Raw genomic sequence first — 16367 nt, 5'->3', positions numbered from 1 at the left:
GCCGACTCAGAACGCGGTATCTCTTACAACTACTACACTCCATTGTAGGATGACAGCCTTGCGACAGTTGCCTCTAGACTACTCACTGTTGTGTTTACTAGGTAGGTCCCAGTACTGTCCTGTCCGCTCATAATAGAGCCGCTTGATTGCTGGCAAAGGCTACTGCGGCCAATTCATCAAATTTCGTTCACTACAAGACGACTGAGGCACGACTCGGAACGGCCCTCAGCTAGCGAACCCAGTGTCGAACAATGAAATGGAACCCTCTACGCTGTGGCGGACGCGCATTCTACAAGAAGAAAGAACACGGTGCTGATAGTGCAGAGCTCTATGTAGCCGCTCAGCGGCCCCAAGGCATTCGAAATGGAGCCAGGAGCACGCGGCGTTGTGCCCGTATATCTGATTTACATCCCATACGTCCAAGAGAGCAAAGCACATTCCAAGGCCCTCCCAACGACGAATGCTGTGATGCGGCATTCCGAACCTGAAAGACCCGCATTCCATCCTTTGATGTTGTGTTGTTGGCTCGACTGCCATCCGCAATCAGCAATGTGTGCTAAGAACGAGGTTTACATGGGTATTCGATGTCGTATATTTGTCGCGGTCTTCTTTGTCTTGCATCTTTCCTTTGTCAACATACTGTCAATCGCTCAGTCAAGTCACTCGTTTCGTCTTTGATCGAATTTCGACTCGCAGTTTGCATTTGAGTTCTTGGCTCCTTGCGCTCCCTCGATTGCCTCATTGTGTTGTACACATTACATTTCATTCCAAGAGAAGGCCTCAGTTACTCTCTTCGTCTATTCAAAATGCATCGAACCGGCCTGACCTTACCTTTGCTGCTGTCGACGCTGGCACTAGCCAGCCCGCAGATCAACACTGGGACATTGGCTGGATTGCCAGCCTGTGCTGTAAGTAGTCACCGAGGGAATCCTACATGTCCCGAGATAGGAGACAGTGAAAAAGGAGCTGACTGGGACCATTTCCTTTACAGCAAGATGCCGCAAGTGCAGCTTTAGGATCGGCCGGGTGTCCCTTGACTGACACGGCATGCATCTGTGCCTCGACGGCCTTCATCAACGCCATCACCAACACGATTCTGACGACCTGTTCGGCCGCCGATGCTCAAGGTAAGAATTATCAGACTCATCTAGTCCCGAAAGGCTATGTCTCCTTCCATTCCCTTCTTGAAACAATCCAAGATCATCCAATCTGACTGACGACTTATCCTATCTTATAGCCGCGATCGAATTCGGCCGAACAATCTGCGGCCCATCACTTGCATCATCCCTCGGAGGAGCAGCACCAGCAGGAGGATCAGCTAGCCCAGCCGCCTCGCCAGACGCAGGCACCACAGCAGGGACAGGAGGTGCAGCCCCCGCCGCCGGGACCGGTGTTGCAGGTGCCGACGACGCAATGTCGACCACCACTGTCCCCGTGACATTGACCTCGGTGACCAGCATCCCCAACACGAGCATGAGCACCACGTCGTGGATGTCCATGTCGACGTCGACCATTCCTGCTGCTGGCAACAACGCCACCGTCACCACGATGACCTCGTCCTGCACTACCACACACACTGTGACTGCGACCATGAGCAGTGGCACAGGAGCCCACCCGTCCGCGTACACTGGTGCCGCTGGCTCAGTCTCGGTCAGTCTCAAGGCCGGAAATGGTCTTGTTGCGGCGTTGCTGGGCGTGGCTGGCGCTGTTGCTTTGTTGTAAAGTGACAAGATTGCCACCCAGGTTTTAGGGTGTCGGGGGAGAAAGAGAAAGGAGACAAATGCATTTTCTTTTTTATTCTAGAAAAACGAACACTTAATCGAAGGTATCCATCGTGGTGCCAACTTCGTTTCATTCTGTGGCAGGTGGAGCTTCAAATGGTTGCATATTTCACAGGAGAGGATTCCACTAGAAAACAAGGGTTTACTTCCTACTACAGATAGGCATGGTTCATGCCCATGCCTGGTTATGGGAGCTTGAATTGGAGATTGGATCTGATTCCAGGGATGCAGTGTGCTGATGTTCTGTTCTGTTCTGTGGTGCATGTCCCAAAAGAACTTGAACCCGCAAAGATACGTATGATACAATCTATTTCATTGCTCTCTAGCTGTGCTCGCATCATAATGTCTGCTCACTGGCACGAAGGAACATTGAGAACTGCCAGTGCCAACCGACACCACACCTGCACTGACGATATGGTCTCAGTACAACAACTGAGACAGCAGCAGTACACCATTTCTGTTCAGCAGCTGAGGATGCACGCCCTTTGCTGCAATTGCTTTTGCTTTTGCTTTGCTGCTTTCATCACAGCTGCCCCATCAGTGAAGCTGATACAACTTCCTATGCTTCCGCACCTTCTCCGCCTCTCTCGCCTCGACTGCCCTCTCACACTCTCTAGCCATAATAAACACCTTCATAGCCACATACCCTCTGCGGCTCTCATTCAGATCCTCCCAGAAGAGATCGACCGAATCCTCCGCAACACGACACGCCAGCGCAAGTAATCTCCTCTCCGCCCTATTGAGGTGTGTCTGCGTCTCATAGACTGATCTCAAAAAAGAGCGCGTCTGAGGCGTCATTCCCAGATAATGCTGCGTTGCCGACTGAAACATAGTCGACCAATGGGTTCGGATCTGTTCGGTGATTCCTGTACGGAAGACAGGGGATGGTCCATATCGACAGACGTGGTGGAACAGACGGGCGCGGCATTCTAAGTCCACAACACTTACAATGCTGTTGATTTTGCCCAGTAGGCCCATTGGCCATCGGAGAGCTCGCGGGTCCCAGGCTATCGTGGTGGTTACGGGGTTCCAGGGCAGTGTGGTCACGTAGGGAATCATTTCGGGGTCGATCACCCTCAAAGGATGGGTGTGCGGTTGTAGATCGGGGAATAGGGGGTTGTCGATTTTGTCGGCGGGACAGGGAATCTGGCTGTATGACGAGTACCCGTTGTCGTCGTCGGAGCTGGTGTGATTGATTTGGAAGGACTGGCCGAAGTGTAATGGTCTGGTTTTGCCGTTGAAGGGGCCGGTGAGGTAGTTCGTGGTGGTGGTGCTGGTGCCTGTGGCTGAACCTGGTTCGGTGTAGGGATTGTTGTTGTTGTCCTTCTCTGGCCATTGAAAACGTAACTCTTTGTCCACTCTGCCCTCGCGGAAATACTTGTCTAAGCCGACTTTGAGCCGCGCCATCGATCCGTGATGCTTGTAGTCTTTGAAGAGGGCTCGGGTGCGAACAGTCAATTCGATTTGAGTCGCTCGTGGCTGGGAGGCGATGACTGTTTCAGCGTCGAGTGTGATCTTGTTCAGAATCGACTCGTGTTCAGCAATCGTCTCCTCTTCGTTGAGAGGAATGTGCGCTTCAGGGTCGTCAGAGTCGGAATCGGAGTAGTGGATTTCATCTCCGTCCGAGTCAAACTCAGCTGCTTCTTCTTCATGAAAGCTCTCGATGGGTGCCTCCTGGGCTTGAATTTGATCCGCTGCCGAATTGTCCATGTCCATGTCCATGTCCATGTTCATGTGGTGTTCTTGGGCGTGATCGGCTGCTGAACTGGCCATCATGTGGTGTTGTTTGGTGAATCGTTAGATGTTAAACGAGTGAGCACGCTTCGATATCCTTTCTCTCCTTTGCTTTCCCTTCTGTCTCTACGCCGCCAGGTAGGTCAAGAGGTTAGATACTCAGAGACAAGTCCTCTTGAGGTTAGAAACGGATGGCTTGACTGGGAGCAAAGAGTTGACTTGACCTTGACTTGCCAGGCAGTAAGTACTACTGTACTAGGTAGACACGTCAACCACTCGAACTTGAACTGGAAGACGAGCAACTTAAAGCCCATTCAGTTCGTTTCTGGTTGAAGCCGCGCTGGCTGTGACCGTGACTGCGACTTTAGTCCGGACAAGAACAATAGCAAGCCATTTCCAAAAGCGGCTGACAATAGAAAGCAGTGCATTGCAGTGCAGAGCGCCATGAAAACCAAGCCTATTGTCACGCGAGAGTGAAGTGAAGATAAAGGGGAGAGGCAGTGAGTGAGTGATATCCAGTCTGTTGTGTTCAGGGGACTTGTGTCTAAGGTGTGCATTCACATAAAATTTATTCACTTGTCGATCGCATACGCAGACCGCCGATACTAGCACATCACGCGGATGTCGATACTTTTGCTGGTCTGTGGGTGTTGGATACAGTGCATTGCAAGACAGATTGTCTTCTTTCTGGAGTAGGGAAAAGTAGGTATGGCAAAGACATTATGAGGCTGGTAGTGCAAACCAAATCCTGTGCATTCATTATACGGTACTCATCCCCATCGTCTGCCTCTTCTGGCTGGCTACTAGTATTCAACCCAGTCTACCTGTATACAAATCACTGTAGATTGGTAAATCCAGGATCGTTGTATCTGCTCTGCTCCGCTCCGCTCCTAGATGCTTTCCCTTCCCCCTCCAGAAAATGCAATGGTCGCCTCGTGCATAGATCAATATCCCATGGTATCATATCAGGGACAGTCTCGACTTGACCTCAGCGGAAATGTAGTCTCCTTCTCCTCCCCGCCAGTAGGAATATCAGGGGATTAGAACTTCTCACTCGTGACGGCGCGTGTAACATTGACCAAGACCCACGCAAGAACCTGCGCGATCATCGTCAGGATCCAGATCAACAATTTGAGACCGCCGACAAGGACACTCAGAGCCGAGCGCGTAACCACAGGTAATTGCTCGCCCTGCCGGTCTCCGGACTGATAGTGGCCCAGTTTCTCCAGGTCGAACTCGGTGACGACAACCTTCTTTGTCTTTGATTTCGATTTCGACTTCAATCTCTTGCCTGTTGCTGTCTTCTCTTCATCAATCTCATCATCGGCGCTTGTAAGACCGCGGAACCCAAACCACGTCCTTGACCCTTTGTCTTTGGACGATCTGCCCCGTCTACTGGAGATATCCTTCTCATGAGCTGTGCGCATCAGTCTCGCTTCTTCCTCTGCTTCCTCACGTTCCGCAATGGTCGCGTAGAACACGCTACCTGTGTAACTTTTCAGGCTGCCTGCACGCGTTTTGGTGCGCAGAGACTGTCCGCTCGTTGTTCCAAGCCGTGACGCTGGCGCAGGCCGTGGTTTCCAGATTTCCATCGATCCGATTGCAGGGTTTGTGGTGGTGTCGGAGATAGCAACGGCCAGCAGGGCCGAGACGATGCAGTCGATGCTAAAGAGTGAGGGCATGAGTTCAAGAATGGCATTGGCGTCGAGACGGAGGACTTGGGACGTCAAGTCCAGTGTAGCCAGGGGTGGGATGTCGGACGGGGATGCTGATGCTGTCTCCGGCTGCGGAATCGTGGAAAGACGACGAAGACCGGCGCCTATTGAAGTCCTTGGAGTGGCCAGGCCTGTACGATGGGCGGAGTTGGGGTCAATCACGTTGATGCTGGGCAACGGACCGTCTGTGGAAACGGTGATATGCAGAACAGGCTTTCCAGCGAGCGAGCGGACGGCGGGTACGGGAGGCAGCGTTGGCGATTTCACGGCGAAATGGGCCCCTACTGACTCACGTCCGATGGCAGGGTGCTCCAGCTCATAGAAACCTTCCTGAGCATTGTAACGGAGATGACAGGCCTCCTGCTGGGCAGCACGGCGAACAGCTTGCGCCTCGATGTCGTCTCGGTCTGTGGGAGCCAGATTGTGTTGACGAGCGAGTGTGGCGGATTGATTGATGGCCAGCAGCGCCGCGAGCTTGGGGAAGATGAAAGCGACAAGTCCGTCATTGGGTGACTGTCTCCGCGAGACTGGCTCCAGTGGACAGAGCACTACGTCGTGGTTGGAAGACCGTTGTCGAGGATTGGTTTTGGAAATGGCAATCTCGTTGGTGTCGTAGGTTTGCAGGGTGTAAAACGGCAACGAGGGATGAGAGCCAAAGACGAAGGTTGCCTCTTCAGTCCTGGAAGTAGATTGTCAGCGATTTTCGTGCAACGGTAATGGAGTTAGACATACCGGGCCATCTCTAGCTCAAAACTCCGGGTTTCCTGGCTGGGTTCGGCACCATGAGATGCTTCCCATAGCTTCTCTAGCTCCCGCTGCGTGGAAATATGCGGTCCCAGATTCACGCTCATGACATCCGAGGGAAAACTGAGGATGCTCGCTGGTGCCGTTCTCTGTGTGCTCATTGCAATAGGTATGGATAGACTACTCCGATAGTCGTCTCTGGAGATAGGAAGCAGACTCGGCCGGCCCGAAAAGCTTGCAGGCAGTGGTCTCTGTGGAGCATATGGTGGCCGAGGCAAGGGCAAGGTAGGGTCGTACGTTGGGAACATGGAGCGGATAGGCACGATTGGCGACGGGTCTATGGGAGGTTTGTTGTTACCCGTCTTTTCTCTCGTCACTGCCGGAGCCACTGGCACAAGAGTGCTGGCGGAGGTGGACCCAAGGGAGAATGAAGCTTCGGGTGATGTATGAGCCAGATCAGGGGATTGATAAATGGAGGGCGAATATCTCGCAGCGTCAGCTGAAGGAAGAAATCGTGGAGCAGGACTCGCGGCTTGAGCAGGCTGGGGCAGCGGTTGCGTGGGAGTCCTGCTGTCGAGGGGAGACGTCGTTGTCACAGCTCGACCTATATCTTCCGGAGAAGGCGTAGCTCTTCGGTCTGTACCCGTAAAGGAGGGAAGCTGAGGAACCGGTGGACGTTCTTCTTCCATTTTGAACAAGACAGTCTCCCCATTTGTCGACGGCGAGGTTTCTGGAGTCTGTTGAATCGTGCTGATCCGATGCAGACTTGGGGCTTTCTTGTGAGGACTGGGAATTGCTATCTTGGGCACTGTGTTTGGGAAAAGAGAGAAGGCCTGAACGTTGGACTCCATGTTGGCAAAGAAATGCCTCGAGCGCCGCTAGAACGTGTGATGTGTTGCAACAGTCGTAGGCTCAGGAAGCAGCCCAGCTGAACCCGAACCCAGACCGTGAGACGGGCAAAGGAAAGGGTGGTGATGAGAATACCACAAACACGCAGCAAACAAATATGACAACCATAGACCAGCTAATGGAAACAGAAGAGAAAGTTAGGAACACCGGAGAGAAAGGGACAGAGGCGATAAAATCAATGAATGTAGAGGAGACTGCGAGCAGGGTCTCGACATGTCGATTCCAAAAAGCGAGGCGTTGTCCTTCCCTTCGTCTCTCGCTCTTCCCCGGGCTTGAAGCGGGCCAACCGACGTATGTAGCGAGAACAGACGGCACGGCAGGCGTCTAGGGGCCCCAAGATAGAAAAATATGGAGGTCTGCAAGATCTATCACATCTTCAAAGCGCTCTGCACCAACATTGGCCGAGGAGAAGCCAATCATGGCACCGCACCCCTTGGTCACGGCCCAAGGCAGAAAGCAGGGCACCATGCCGAAGCAGAGCTAGCGAAAAAGAAGTACAAGGGTAGGGGACAGAGACTGAGAGTCGAGAGGTAGAGCTGAGGTGGAAGAGGGCGTGGCAGAGAGAGAAGAAGAGTTGGCGATGGAGCCTCAAACACGGTCGGCGCGTAACGAGGAATGTGATTGGCGCAACTTCGACGTCGCTCTATTTTCAGCGGCATCCATGTCGAGTTCTGCCACGACGCTGTTTTGATTGGAGGCCGTATCAGTCCTCGGAGTAATAAAAAGCATGTTCGACGGGCTTCAACAGTCTCATGGCCGATGTGCAGTAGACTGTCAAGGCATGCCAATGCCACTACAACGTTGGGATACTGAGTCCAGATATTGTGAGGCTGGGACTGATCGAGACTCTCCTCGGGACGTTACTACCACCATGGAATCATGCTCGCCTTCATTCATTCTCGATTCTCCATCATGGACCTCTCCGTAGTATGCTACACTTTGCTACCGAAATCCTCAAACGTATCCCCACCACTGCGGCAGACACAGCGACCGTCTCTCGACCAGAGTCCACACTTGACTCTCATCCGCACGTCTTATGGCAGGTTAAAGTCGACGACCATCCGGCTGGTTTAGGTGTTAGCAACCGCTCCGTGCTCATGTGTAGTGATCGAGAGACATACCCTGCAACCTGGCCATTCTTGAGCTTCTGGACCACTTCGTTGAACTTACTCAATCCCACGACTGTCGGCTCTAGGCGGAGTTTGCCTGGATCGTGTCCTGTCAGCACATGGCTCCTTGTGGGTTGTCAGTGACAGTTCCGAAGCACCCACCTCGTTTGGCAAAATCCAGAGTCTCATCAATGTCCGCTAGGCTTGCAACCAACGTCCCCTTGATAGACTGGTTGCGGAAGATCAGAGGCGTGGGATCCACGTCAATATGGTATTTGCCGTGTGGAGGAAGACCAATACTATTGTTTGTCGTGTCAGCCTGACCAAAAACACTCGCACATACTGTGTGTACTCACCACATGATCTGAGCCCCTGCACGGGCACCCAGATATCCCAGAGCAATGGGATAAGACTGGACCGCGGTAACAAAGACGCCGTGGGCGCCGCCTTCAGTCAATTCCAAGACTTGCTTGACCGGATCGCCCTCCTTGAAGTCGACGAAGTGCTCGGCGCCCATAGCCAAGGAGAGTTTCCTCCTCTCGTCCCCGGTGTCTACCACAATCGGCCGCATTCCCATTGCATATGCCAATTGCACACCTTGGATACCGACACCGCCACCGCCGCCCGGGAACACAGCCCACTGACCTGGGCGAAGGCCGGACTCCTTGATGGATGCATAGATGGTAGATGCCGAGCACATGACCGGACCGGCCACGTAGTCAGAAACGCCCTAGATCAAGTCAATACGTCTTCCAGTATGGTCGTGGATTGACATACGTCAGGAATCAACTAAACACGTCGTCAGTAAGCTTATCACCCAGTCTTGGGCAGCAAAGCGCACTCACAGTGGTATAATTCTCCGGAGAGACGACATATTGTTTGTAGGAGCCTGCGTGGGGTCAATCAAAGCCGCAAAAGTCGGAAGGCTGGACAAACCGTCACAAAAGCCACCGGTAAATATGGCCTTGAGGCAATATGTCTCCCGGCCCGTCTTGCAGTACTCGCAGGTATGGCAGACGTTCTGGATGGGTTTGAAGCCGGCACGCTGGCCTACCTTGAGCGTCTTGACGCCCTCACCGACCTTGACGATCACACCAGCGCCTTCGTGGCCTGCACACTTGGTGCCGGTCTCGGACATCTTGGGCAGATTCCAGTCGTTGAGCATGAAATGGATGTCGCTGAGGCAGATGCCCGTAGCGTTGAGTTTGATCAATACATCATTGGGGCCTGCAGTCGGAGCCTGGTTTAGCTGGATCCTCATGGTCGTACGTGTTACTCCGTAAAGAGCAAGGGGTTATATACCAATGTCTGGTACGGGGACCTTTTCAACCTCGACGTAGAAGTTGGGGCCTTCATCTTTCTATCCAACACGGTCAGAAAAGATGCTGCTTTGTCTTTGATCGCTGATGATAACATACCACAACACCGCCCCAGCACTCCTTGGGAATATCGAAAGTTGGAGTCGGATCACCCATAATTGCGATAGATCTGTCGGTCAAAAACGATTTTGCAAGAGGAAGAGACAGACTGGCGTAGGAAGAGACCAACAACTGGCCAGGCAGAAGAGACCCGGGGACATAAACAGTTCACCCGCAAGAAGAGGGGCTCATTCCCCATGAATAGGAAGACTCGGACATAGTGAAGTAGTAGTGGCACCCGGCTGCTGTGTCTGGTTTGGGTCTCGGACTTTCACAGTAGCGGTGACTGGCTATCCATCCGGCCCATGTCGACCCTTTCTGACTCGTTACATTTCCCACACCACTTACCTATCCGGAATCCGCGCGCTTCACGATCGACGCTATTGTCAACATTAGGGTCACTCCAAGGGTATCTACCGTGTCATCGTGTTCGGCTCTGGTCCAGTTAATGGTCGCGGGAGAACAAACGGTCCGGTGGAGAGAGATCGCGGAGGCGGGGGAGACAAGGAGAAAACGAGGGGAATGGGATGTGGAATTGATAAACCGAGGTCGAAAGGCCACGAGATGGAGAACAACAACATCTCCCGAGATTGTTACATACTTTCAAATCCGCCAGTCCTAGAACTGTTGTGATCTGCTGCTGCGCGTCATCGATTCATCGGGCGACCTGACTCGTGATGTCGAGTAAGTTCGCCTGGAAAAGTCCCGGGTTCAAATCTCATGGACGCAAGGTCGACAACAGTGGAGCATGATGCTTGCGCTCCCTCACCGCTGTCGCCGGTGGCCAGTATCCATCCTCGTCAGCTCTGATACCACTCACCGTGTGAGGGTTCCCGAGCCCTTCAACCGCTCTGGCATGCGATCAATAGTAAGTTGTCCTGAAAAAGTACCGGTTGCAGATTTCATGGACCCCAAGGTCGAGGGTTGCGCTCCCTCGCCGCTCCTCACCACTGAGTCACCAGTGGCCAACATCCAGCCTTGTCAGCTCCGCTATTGTGTGAGTGTTCCTGAGCACTTCAACTTCTCTGACACTGCAAGTGATGGAGTCGTGACCTTTTCCATCCTGGTAAGGCTGGCGAATCGTGAGTCTCGCATCGATCGGATCTCCTCCATCAATCATCATCCTCAATAGCCACAACATCTCCCCCCAACTTCTCCCAATCCTCCACCTTGCGCCTAAAGATCCTCGCCGCAAAGCCTCGTCTGGCACAGGCGCCATGGTTAGCAACCATGAAAAACAGCTTCGCATGATTGATCAGCGTCTGCTGCAACTTGTCCTTGAGGCTTTCAATAAGCCAAAGTTCCAGACGATCTTCAACCTCTTCTTCTCCTCCATCGTTCTGTCCCATCCCATGCCTACCATTCACACCAGCCAAACCATCTCCGCCATCTGCACCGTCATCTTCTCTCAGTTGGTGTTTTGCCCTCTTAGCCAACTCATTTTCCTCCGGCCTCGAAAACACAACCATAGCCAAATCCAACAGACATTTGACACCATATCCCCCACCACCCCCAAGGTACTGTGCCTGCGTGATCTTTCTCAAAACCAGATCTTCAAGACCCCTCATCCCCAATGCTTTGGCAATCACATAGATGTAACCTCCCCGCAGCGCTTCGGCCTGATACTCCCCCACCGTGACCAGACCATCAAGTTGTTTGGGAAAAACATTGGCACCCTTCGGATTACTGATGATCGTCGGGACATATTCGTCCATCAAGAGAAATTGAAAGACAGGTTGGAAATGGTTCGCGTCAATCTTCGTTAGTTCCGGGTGCATGATGAATGGTCCCTCACTTCCAGCTGCACCGGAGGCCACACCGTGGTGAACTAGTGCTTTCAGGACAGGCGATTTGTCCAAGTCTCGTATTCCAACGGTAAACACTTTGTTTTGCGGTCCGATGTAGATCTGCACTCGCTCTGCGAGGGGTCGCTCTTGTATTGCGGCGCGTGCATTAGCTTCTCCTTCTGTCTTGATCTTGACTTTGACTGTAGTAGGACTAGTAGTTGCCCTTGCCGTTGCCGGTGCTGGCTTGGACCGTGGTACTGCTCGGAGTGAAGGTGAAGGTGAAGATGAAGATGACAGGGATGAAATGGAAGGGAACGCGGGTGAGGACGAGGTGCGGGTGGTCTGTTTTCGTTGTCGTTTGTATTGATTCTGATTCTGATTCTGATTCACTCGAGGCCGTACCCCCGGGCTGAATGGTGTGGTACTAGTACCTCGATGCTCACCGGCAGGAGAAGAAGTCGTCATGCTGTTCGAGTCGGCGTCGTAGTAGATCAGCTCTTCTTCGAATTGACGCTTCCTCTCGAGTGCCGTAGGGTTTCCCTGTCTTGTGTAGTAGACCATTGTGAATGACTTGCAGTAGACTAGATGGGAGAATCGCAGAAGATGTTGCGAGTCAGCGTCACAGAGTGGCTCACTTATGGTGAAAATGAGAGGTAGGCGAAAGAAATGGGGGCGAGCCAACGGTGAGAGTTCACGGTCTCGAGTTTGAGAACAGAGGTAATGAGAACGAGGTAAGGCAAGGGTAAGAATGCAGAGGACGATATAACAAGGTGACATGTCACCTATCCCCTATCACGGAAGTTGTGTGTTCAGTTTCAATAAGGAATCAGAGGATGATAAACCAAAAACAAGAGCGAGTCATCACTATACGAGGTGGCCATATCTCTCATTTCCTATTCTGATCATCAAGAGCGCTCAATTTGACCCACCACTGGCAGGCCAAACCGAACCAGCTTCGCCATATGGGCAGATGTCATTGTCAACTGCAAGAGCCGAGAACATAATCAATACAAAAGAGTTGCGATTGTAGTCGCACACTGTGTGTATTTCGATTACTTTGTTTTCTTCCCTCCCAGAGAGAAGCAATGAAAGAGTGGAAAGCCAATTGCGCCAAAGCTCAGGGCCATTAGAAGGAGTAGGGTTGCAATGAACCAGTAATTCGTCGGCCAACCTCGAGGACGAAGGGGAGTTGTGCTGCTATCGAAGCAGCTGACTGTTCCGTAGACTCGTTGTTATCCAACTGTCTGGTCAACATTCTGTCCTAGCTCACACCATAGCGCCGATCCATCGTCCTGTTGCAGTCATGACAGTTTTAGATGACTTTGGGAGATCGGCTGTTGCTGTAAAAGGTCAAATGTAAGCAATAGATACAATGGGTTACTCGCATCCTGACATGCGTCTTACCTGATCTCGACAATGTCATCCATGTGGTTGCACATGGCCACAAACAGGTCGAAAAACAATTTGCCCCCATTCTCCATTTCCATCTGCATGGTTCCACTTCTCTTGAAAGTCTTGCGACTTCGAATGATCACAGCTAGGTAATGAGCGCGGAGTCGCGATTCGGTGTCCGGCGTGTGCTGATACGCGTACCGAGCAGATCGCAAGATCACGTCGACCTGGATGCCGGACTGAAGTCCTTGCTTCCGGAGAGACAATCGCTTCAATTCGTCCAGGCCGTACTTGTCGGCAGCGCAGTACACGGCAGTGTCCCGAAGGACATGGCCGCCAGCGCCGGAGAGATAGATTGTCGAAGCGCTGTTTCCGCGACCACCCATTTTCAGATCCTGGGCGTCCTCAAGATCCCAAGTGTCTCGGCGCTTGTTGTGCAACAAGCGAGGATAATAGTCACCCTTGTAGAGAAACTCGAGGACGCACGACAGGATTTCGGGTTCTTCGTCGGGCAATTCCATCCGCTTCGAGCCGCTTTCCAGGAACTTGCCTTTCAAGGCGGCGGCGAAGTAGGCAGAATGACAGAGGACGTCTTCGTGCGCAGCGAACAGTCGTTGTTCACGACCCACCACAAGTGTAGCGATGGGACTGGTCAGCGTGCTGTGCCGTGTCAGTATAGATTTGCCCGATGCTCTGGCTCACGGCTGCCTACCTCGCCACGGACGCATCGGCGTCCACTGTGTCCTGCATCTTCCTCTTCACATGTTCGGCATATGTAGTCTTTGTGGTCTTCGATTTGACGATGCGACCGTCCCTGGTGTTGAAGGATCGCTTGAACATCGCGTCGAAGGAGCGCATGGGATTAGTTGTCAAGGTACACGGTCAACGAACGAGCAAAGAGACCAAGATCCAAAACGAGCGACTGGAAGAACCTATGGAGTAGTAGAGAGCGTGATAGGGTTTGAAAAGCGACGCTTGATTCACACAGGTACCATGTGATGTGGGAGCTGCGAAGTCCTCTGAATGACTTCCACGCCTGCCAGCCTCATCCAAACAGAAGAAGCCAACAGCCGATGGAGATCACACGAGAGAACTCGACGGGTTCGGGTCTCTGCGAGCAAAGATGACCGAACACGTGTGAAATTTGCCTGCTCTGGTGCGTGAAGGAAGAAAAGAAGCAGAAGAAGCACGAGCGACACGCAAGATATACACATCAGGCATCGTTGCGCAGGCGGCTGGAAGGCCTTGGCAGAAGGCAGCAATAGACGACGAGGACGGCATTGTCGAATCATCTACTAGGAAGCAGACGGTTTATTTCCAGATAGTATCTGCAAGGCATGCACTGCAACTCATTGGATCGGATTGCGTTGCATTAGTGGGAGAGCGAGTCAAGGGCCACTGCAGCCGGGTTGTTGAGACGGAGTGAAATGGTAAAACTTGAAGAACAAATCAAGGAGTTGTAGGCCATCAACTACTACGGGCACGCGGCGCTTTGTTGACGCCGGTCACCTGATGACGTTTTTGCTGCTACTGCGAGTTTACGCGTCGCGACGCGTCTGCAAAAACTTGAAGCTGGGAACTGGCACTGGCCTGCTCATTAGAACTGAATTTCATTAATCTACACGCCTGATACTGGTATCTCTCATGCCGAAAAACCATTTTGGATAATCATACACTGGCATGTTGCTTGATGATGCTCCTGTGGCCCATTCTCCATTTCATCATCCCAGCCAGGTTCTAGTGCCCCTCAATCAGGCACCAACATCGATCGTCTGAAAGCAGTCCAACCCACCGGCCGAAGCAGCAGTACCAGGTAGTCGTCGTCATATTCATATGCCTGATGCCAAGTTGGTTGGTACTCGATGCAGTCCTGAGTACCAATGCATCGTGCGGCGACAATTCCCGTCAGTATCTGCCATGACCTAGAAATAGATGCGCTTGCGAGAAGACCATCCATTGCCCTGCACATTCTGCTGCTCATTGACGGACATCTTCATGTCTTTGGCAATCTTGAGTTCTTTTTGCTTTCGTGACTCGATACGTGCGAGAACCTCAGGACCTGGATTTTCGACCGACTCTGGAGTGGGTTTGGCCGTGCCGTTGAGCAAAGCCTCGTATCTCTCGCGGCAGGCCTTGTGGGAGAAGTTGATGACAGGCTGCGTAGGAAAACAGTGTAAGCAGAGCGATCACACAATTACCAGATCAAACCTACCTTGGCAAGCTTCATGCGATCCGCGACAATGCGCCACTTTCGGGCTTCTGCCTCTGCGATGGCTCTCTCGGTCTCCTTCTCGGCTTTGGCAACGGCGTCGACCAAGACCTCGTCCTAGTTGGGTTAGTGGTCAAGCTTCTGCGGGTTAGGAAGGTTGCCTTACATCGCCTTCGTGCCAGTCACTCAAGTCGGCGTCCAGAAGTTCGTCCTGTCTCTGCTGCAATGCATGCTTGATGCGTCTCCAGCGAGTTCCAATGGTCTTTGGATTGTACGCAGTGCGACCTTGATCGATGAGAGCTTGTGCAATGTCACGTTCCAAGAAACGAGCCTCTTTCATGCGAACAATGAGCTCATCATCCGAATCCAAGTCGGCAGACACCTTCTTTGCAACAGCCGGACGACCACCAGGCATCTTCATGTGTTTGACATCCGAGGCGACAGCAGGTTTGGCAGCCAGCTTGGTCTTGAGCTTGGACTTTTGTTTGCGACCCGACTTTGGCGTAGGGTTCTTTGAATTCTGTCAGTGAGCTATTCATGGCCTTGGGCATGAAGGATTACTAACCTCAACAGCTGCATCATCCTCATCATCACCATATTCATCCGCATCAGATTCGTGAATAATGACAGTATCATCGTCATCGTCATCCCATGCTTGATTGCTTGCGTCCAGTGGGTCTTTTGGACCACCAACGGGTGCGCCAAGATCTGCAGAGGTCAGAGTGTGCTTGAAGATCATGAGATGCTAGTGAGGCTTTGGGAGTCATACCTTCTGGAAAGTAGTCCGGATCAAGTTGCTGGTGTGCGAAGTAAGGGAGAGGATGTTTGCTCTGACGATAGACCACGGGTGGAGGACCGTTGCGGAAAGGGTATTCATACACTTCCTCCTCGTCGCCCGACTCGGATGAATGGGTCCTAGCCGCAGGTGGCACGGCCAGGTTTGGAGTGACCAGGCATTCAGCCCGAAGCGCCATGTTCACCATGCTGGCGAGGGAAAATGTGACTTTGATCGAGTCTCAAGATGCAGTTCTGCGAAGAGTAGTAACAATGAAAAGGACCAAGAAGCACCAAGTTATGGATAGGTGGGAGAAAGAAGAGAAGCAGGGAGGAGAGCGTGAGATCTGTTGTGGGTGAGAAGAAAGGTTGAGCAGATCACGCATGTGTAAACAAATGGGTGCGATGTGTGTTAGTGAGAGTGAAGTGAAGATACTCGGTCACTTGCGCTACTCACTGTATCCGCGACGACGAGAGTGACAACCCGGACGGAACCTCATCGAACAAGGCTGCGACCTAAGTATCACTTTTGCTCTTTACACCTTATTCCTACTGTTCCTAGGTGCTGTATCATAGAAGAGACACTCTTCTCACTTGTGTACCTAGGTATTCAGAACTGTCGCTTGGAAATGCTCTTGTGGTGGAGGTATCATTTTCGATGTCGAATTGGAAGTGAGTAGTGTTGAGCACTCCCAACCTCAGAGATTTGATCATCTTCAAGAGTCCGCTGGCTTGTGCAAGCATACCTAGGTACCTTTTGGCCGTAGTTCTAGTAGGGAACTTGGGTACTATCTA

General features: G+C 52.3%; 7 protein-coding genes across 7 annotated transcripts; 2 read left to right on the top strand and 5 right to left on the bottom strand.

The window, feature by feature from the left end:
• The first annotated feature begins 60 nt into the window (after positions 1-60).
• HMPREF1120_09139 (uncharacterized protein) lies at positions 61-2100 on the top strand. The gene is made up of 3 exons (XM_009163416.1): positions 61-908; positions 992-1127; positions 1238-2100. Exons 1-3 carry the CDS (start codon positions 807-809, stop codon positions 1720-1722), a joined length of 723 nt encoding a protein of 240 aa, XP_009161664.1. The 5' UTR covers positions 61-806; the 3' UTR covers positions 1723-2100.
• A 218-nt stretch (positions 2101-2318) lies between these two features.
• HMPREF1120_09138 (uncharacterized protein) lies at positions 2319-3554 on the bottom strand (the record flags this gene model as incomplete). Its single annotated transcript, XM_009163415.1, has 1 exon — positions 2319-3554. One exon carries the CDS (start codon positions 3552-3554, stop codon positions 2319-2321), a length of 1236 nt encoding a protein of 411 aa, XP_009161663.1.
• Positions 3555-4555: 1001 nt separating this feature from the next.
• On the bottom strand, positions 4556-6825 carry HMPREF1120_09137 (uncharacterized protein; the record flags this gene model as incomplete). The annotated part of the gene is made up of 2 exons (XM_009163414.1): positions 4556-5909; positions 5963-6825. The coding sequence occupies 2 exons, from the start codon at positions 6823-6825 to the stop codon at positions 4556-4558; spliced, it is 2217 nt and encodes a 738-aa protein (XP_009161662.1).
• A 1092-nt stretch (positions 6826-7917) lies between these two features.
• Positions 7918-9253, bottom strand: HMPREF1120_09136 (alcohol dehydrogenase; the record flags this gene model as incomplete). Its single annotated transcript, XM_009163413.1, has 7 exons — positions 7918-7948; positions 8005-8089; positions 8155-8291; positions 8349-8722; positions 8770-8781; positions 8838-8881; positions 8929-9253. 7 exons carry the CDS (start codon positions 9251-9253, stop codon positions 7918-7920), a joined length of 1008 nt encoding a protein of 335 aa, XP_009161661.1.
• Positions 9254-10522: 1269 nt separating this feature from the next.
• Positions 10523-11758, bottom strand: HMPREF1120_09135 (uncharacterized protein; the record flags this gene model as incomplete). Its single annotated transcript, XM_009163412.1, has 1 exon — positions 10523-11758. One exon carries the CDS (start codon positions 11756-11758, stop codon positions 10523-10525), a length of 1236 nt encoding a protein of 411 aa, XP_009161660.1.
• An 839-nt stretch (positions 11759-12597) lies between these two features.
• Positions 12598-13429, bottom strand: HMPREF1120_09134 (uncharacterized protein; the record flags this gene model as incomplete). The annotated part of the gene is made up of 2 exons (XM_009163411.1): positions 12598-13249; positions 13302-13429. The coding sequence occupies 2 exons, from the start codon at positions 13427-13429 to the stop codon at positions 12598-12600; spliced, it is 780 nt and encodes a 259-aa protein (XP_009161659.1).
• A 747-nt stretch (positions 13430-14176) lies between these two features.
• Positions 14177-16300, top strand: HMPREF1120_09133 (uncharacterized protein). Its single transcript, XM_009163410.1, has 2 exons — positions 14177-15320; positions 15372-16300. The coding sequence occupies exon 1, from the start codon at positions 14522-14524 to the stop codon at positions 14948-14950; it is 429 nt and encodes a 142-aa protein (XP_009161658.1). The 5' UTR covers positions 14177-14521; the 3' UTR covers positions 14951-15320; positions 15372-16300.
• The last annotated feature ends 67 nt before the right edge of the window (positions 16301-16367 follow it).

This window comes from Exophiala dermatitidis (genome assembly GCF_000230625.1).
Source record: "Exophiala dermatitidis NIH/UT8656 unplaced genomic scaffold supercont1.8, whole genome shotgun sequence".
Classification (NCBI taxonomy): Eukaryota; Fungi; Ascomycota; class Eurotiomycetes; order Chaetothyriales; family Herpotrichiellaceae; genus Exophiala; species Exophiala dermatitidis.
The sequence above is the reverse complement of the archived record's forward strand: the minus strand, read 5'-3'. Positions and strand labels throughout refer to the sequence as shown.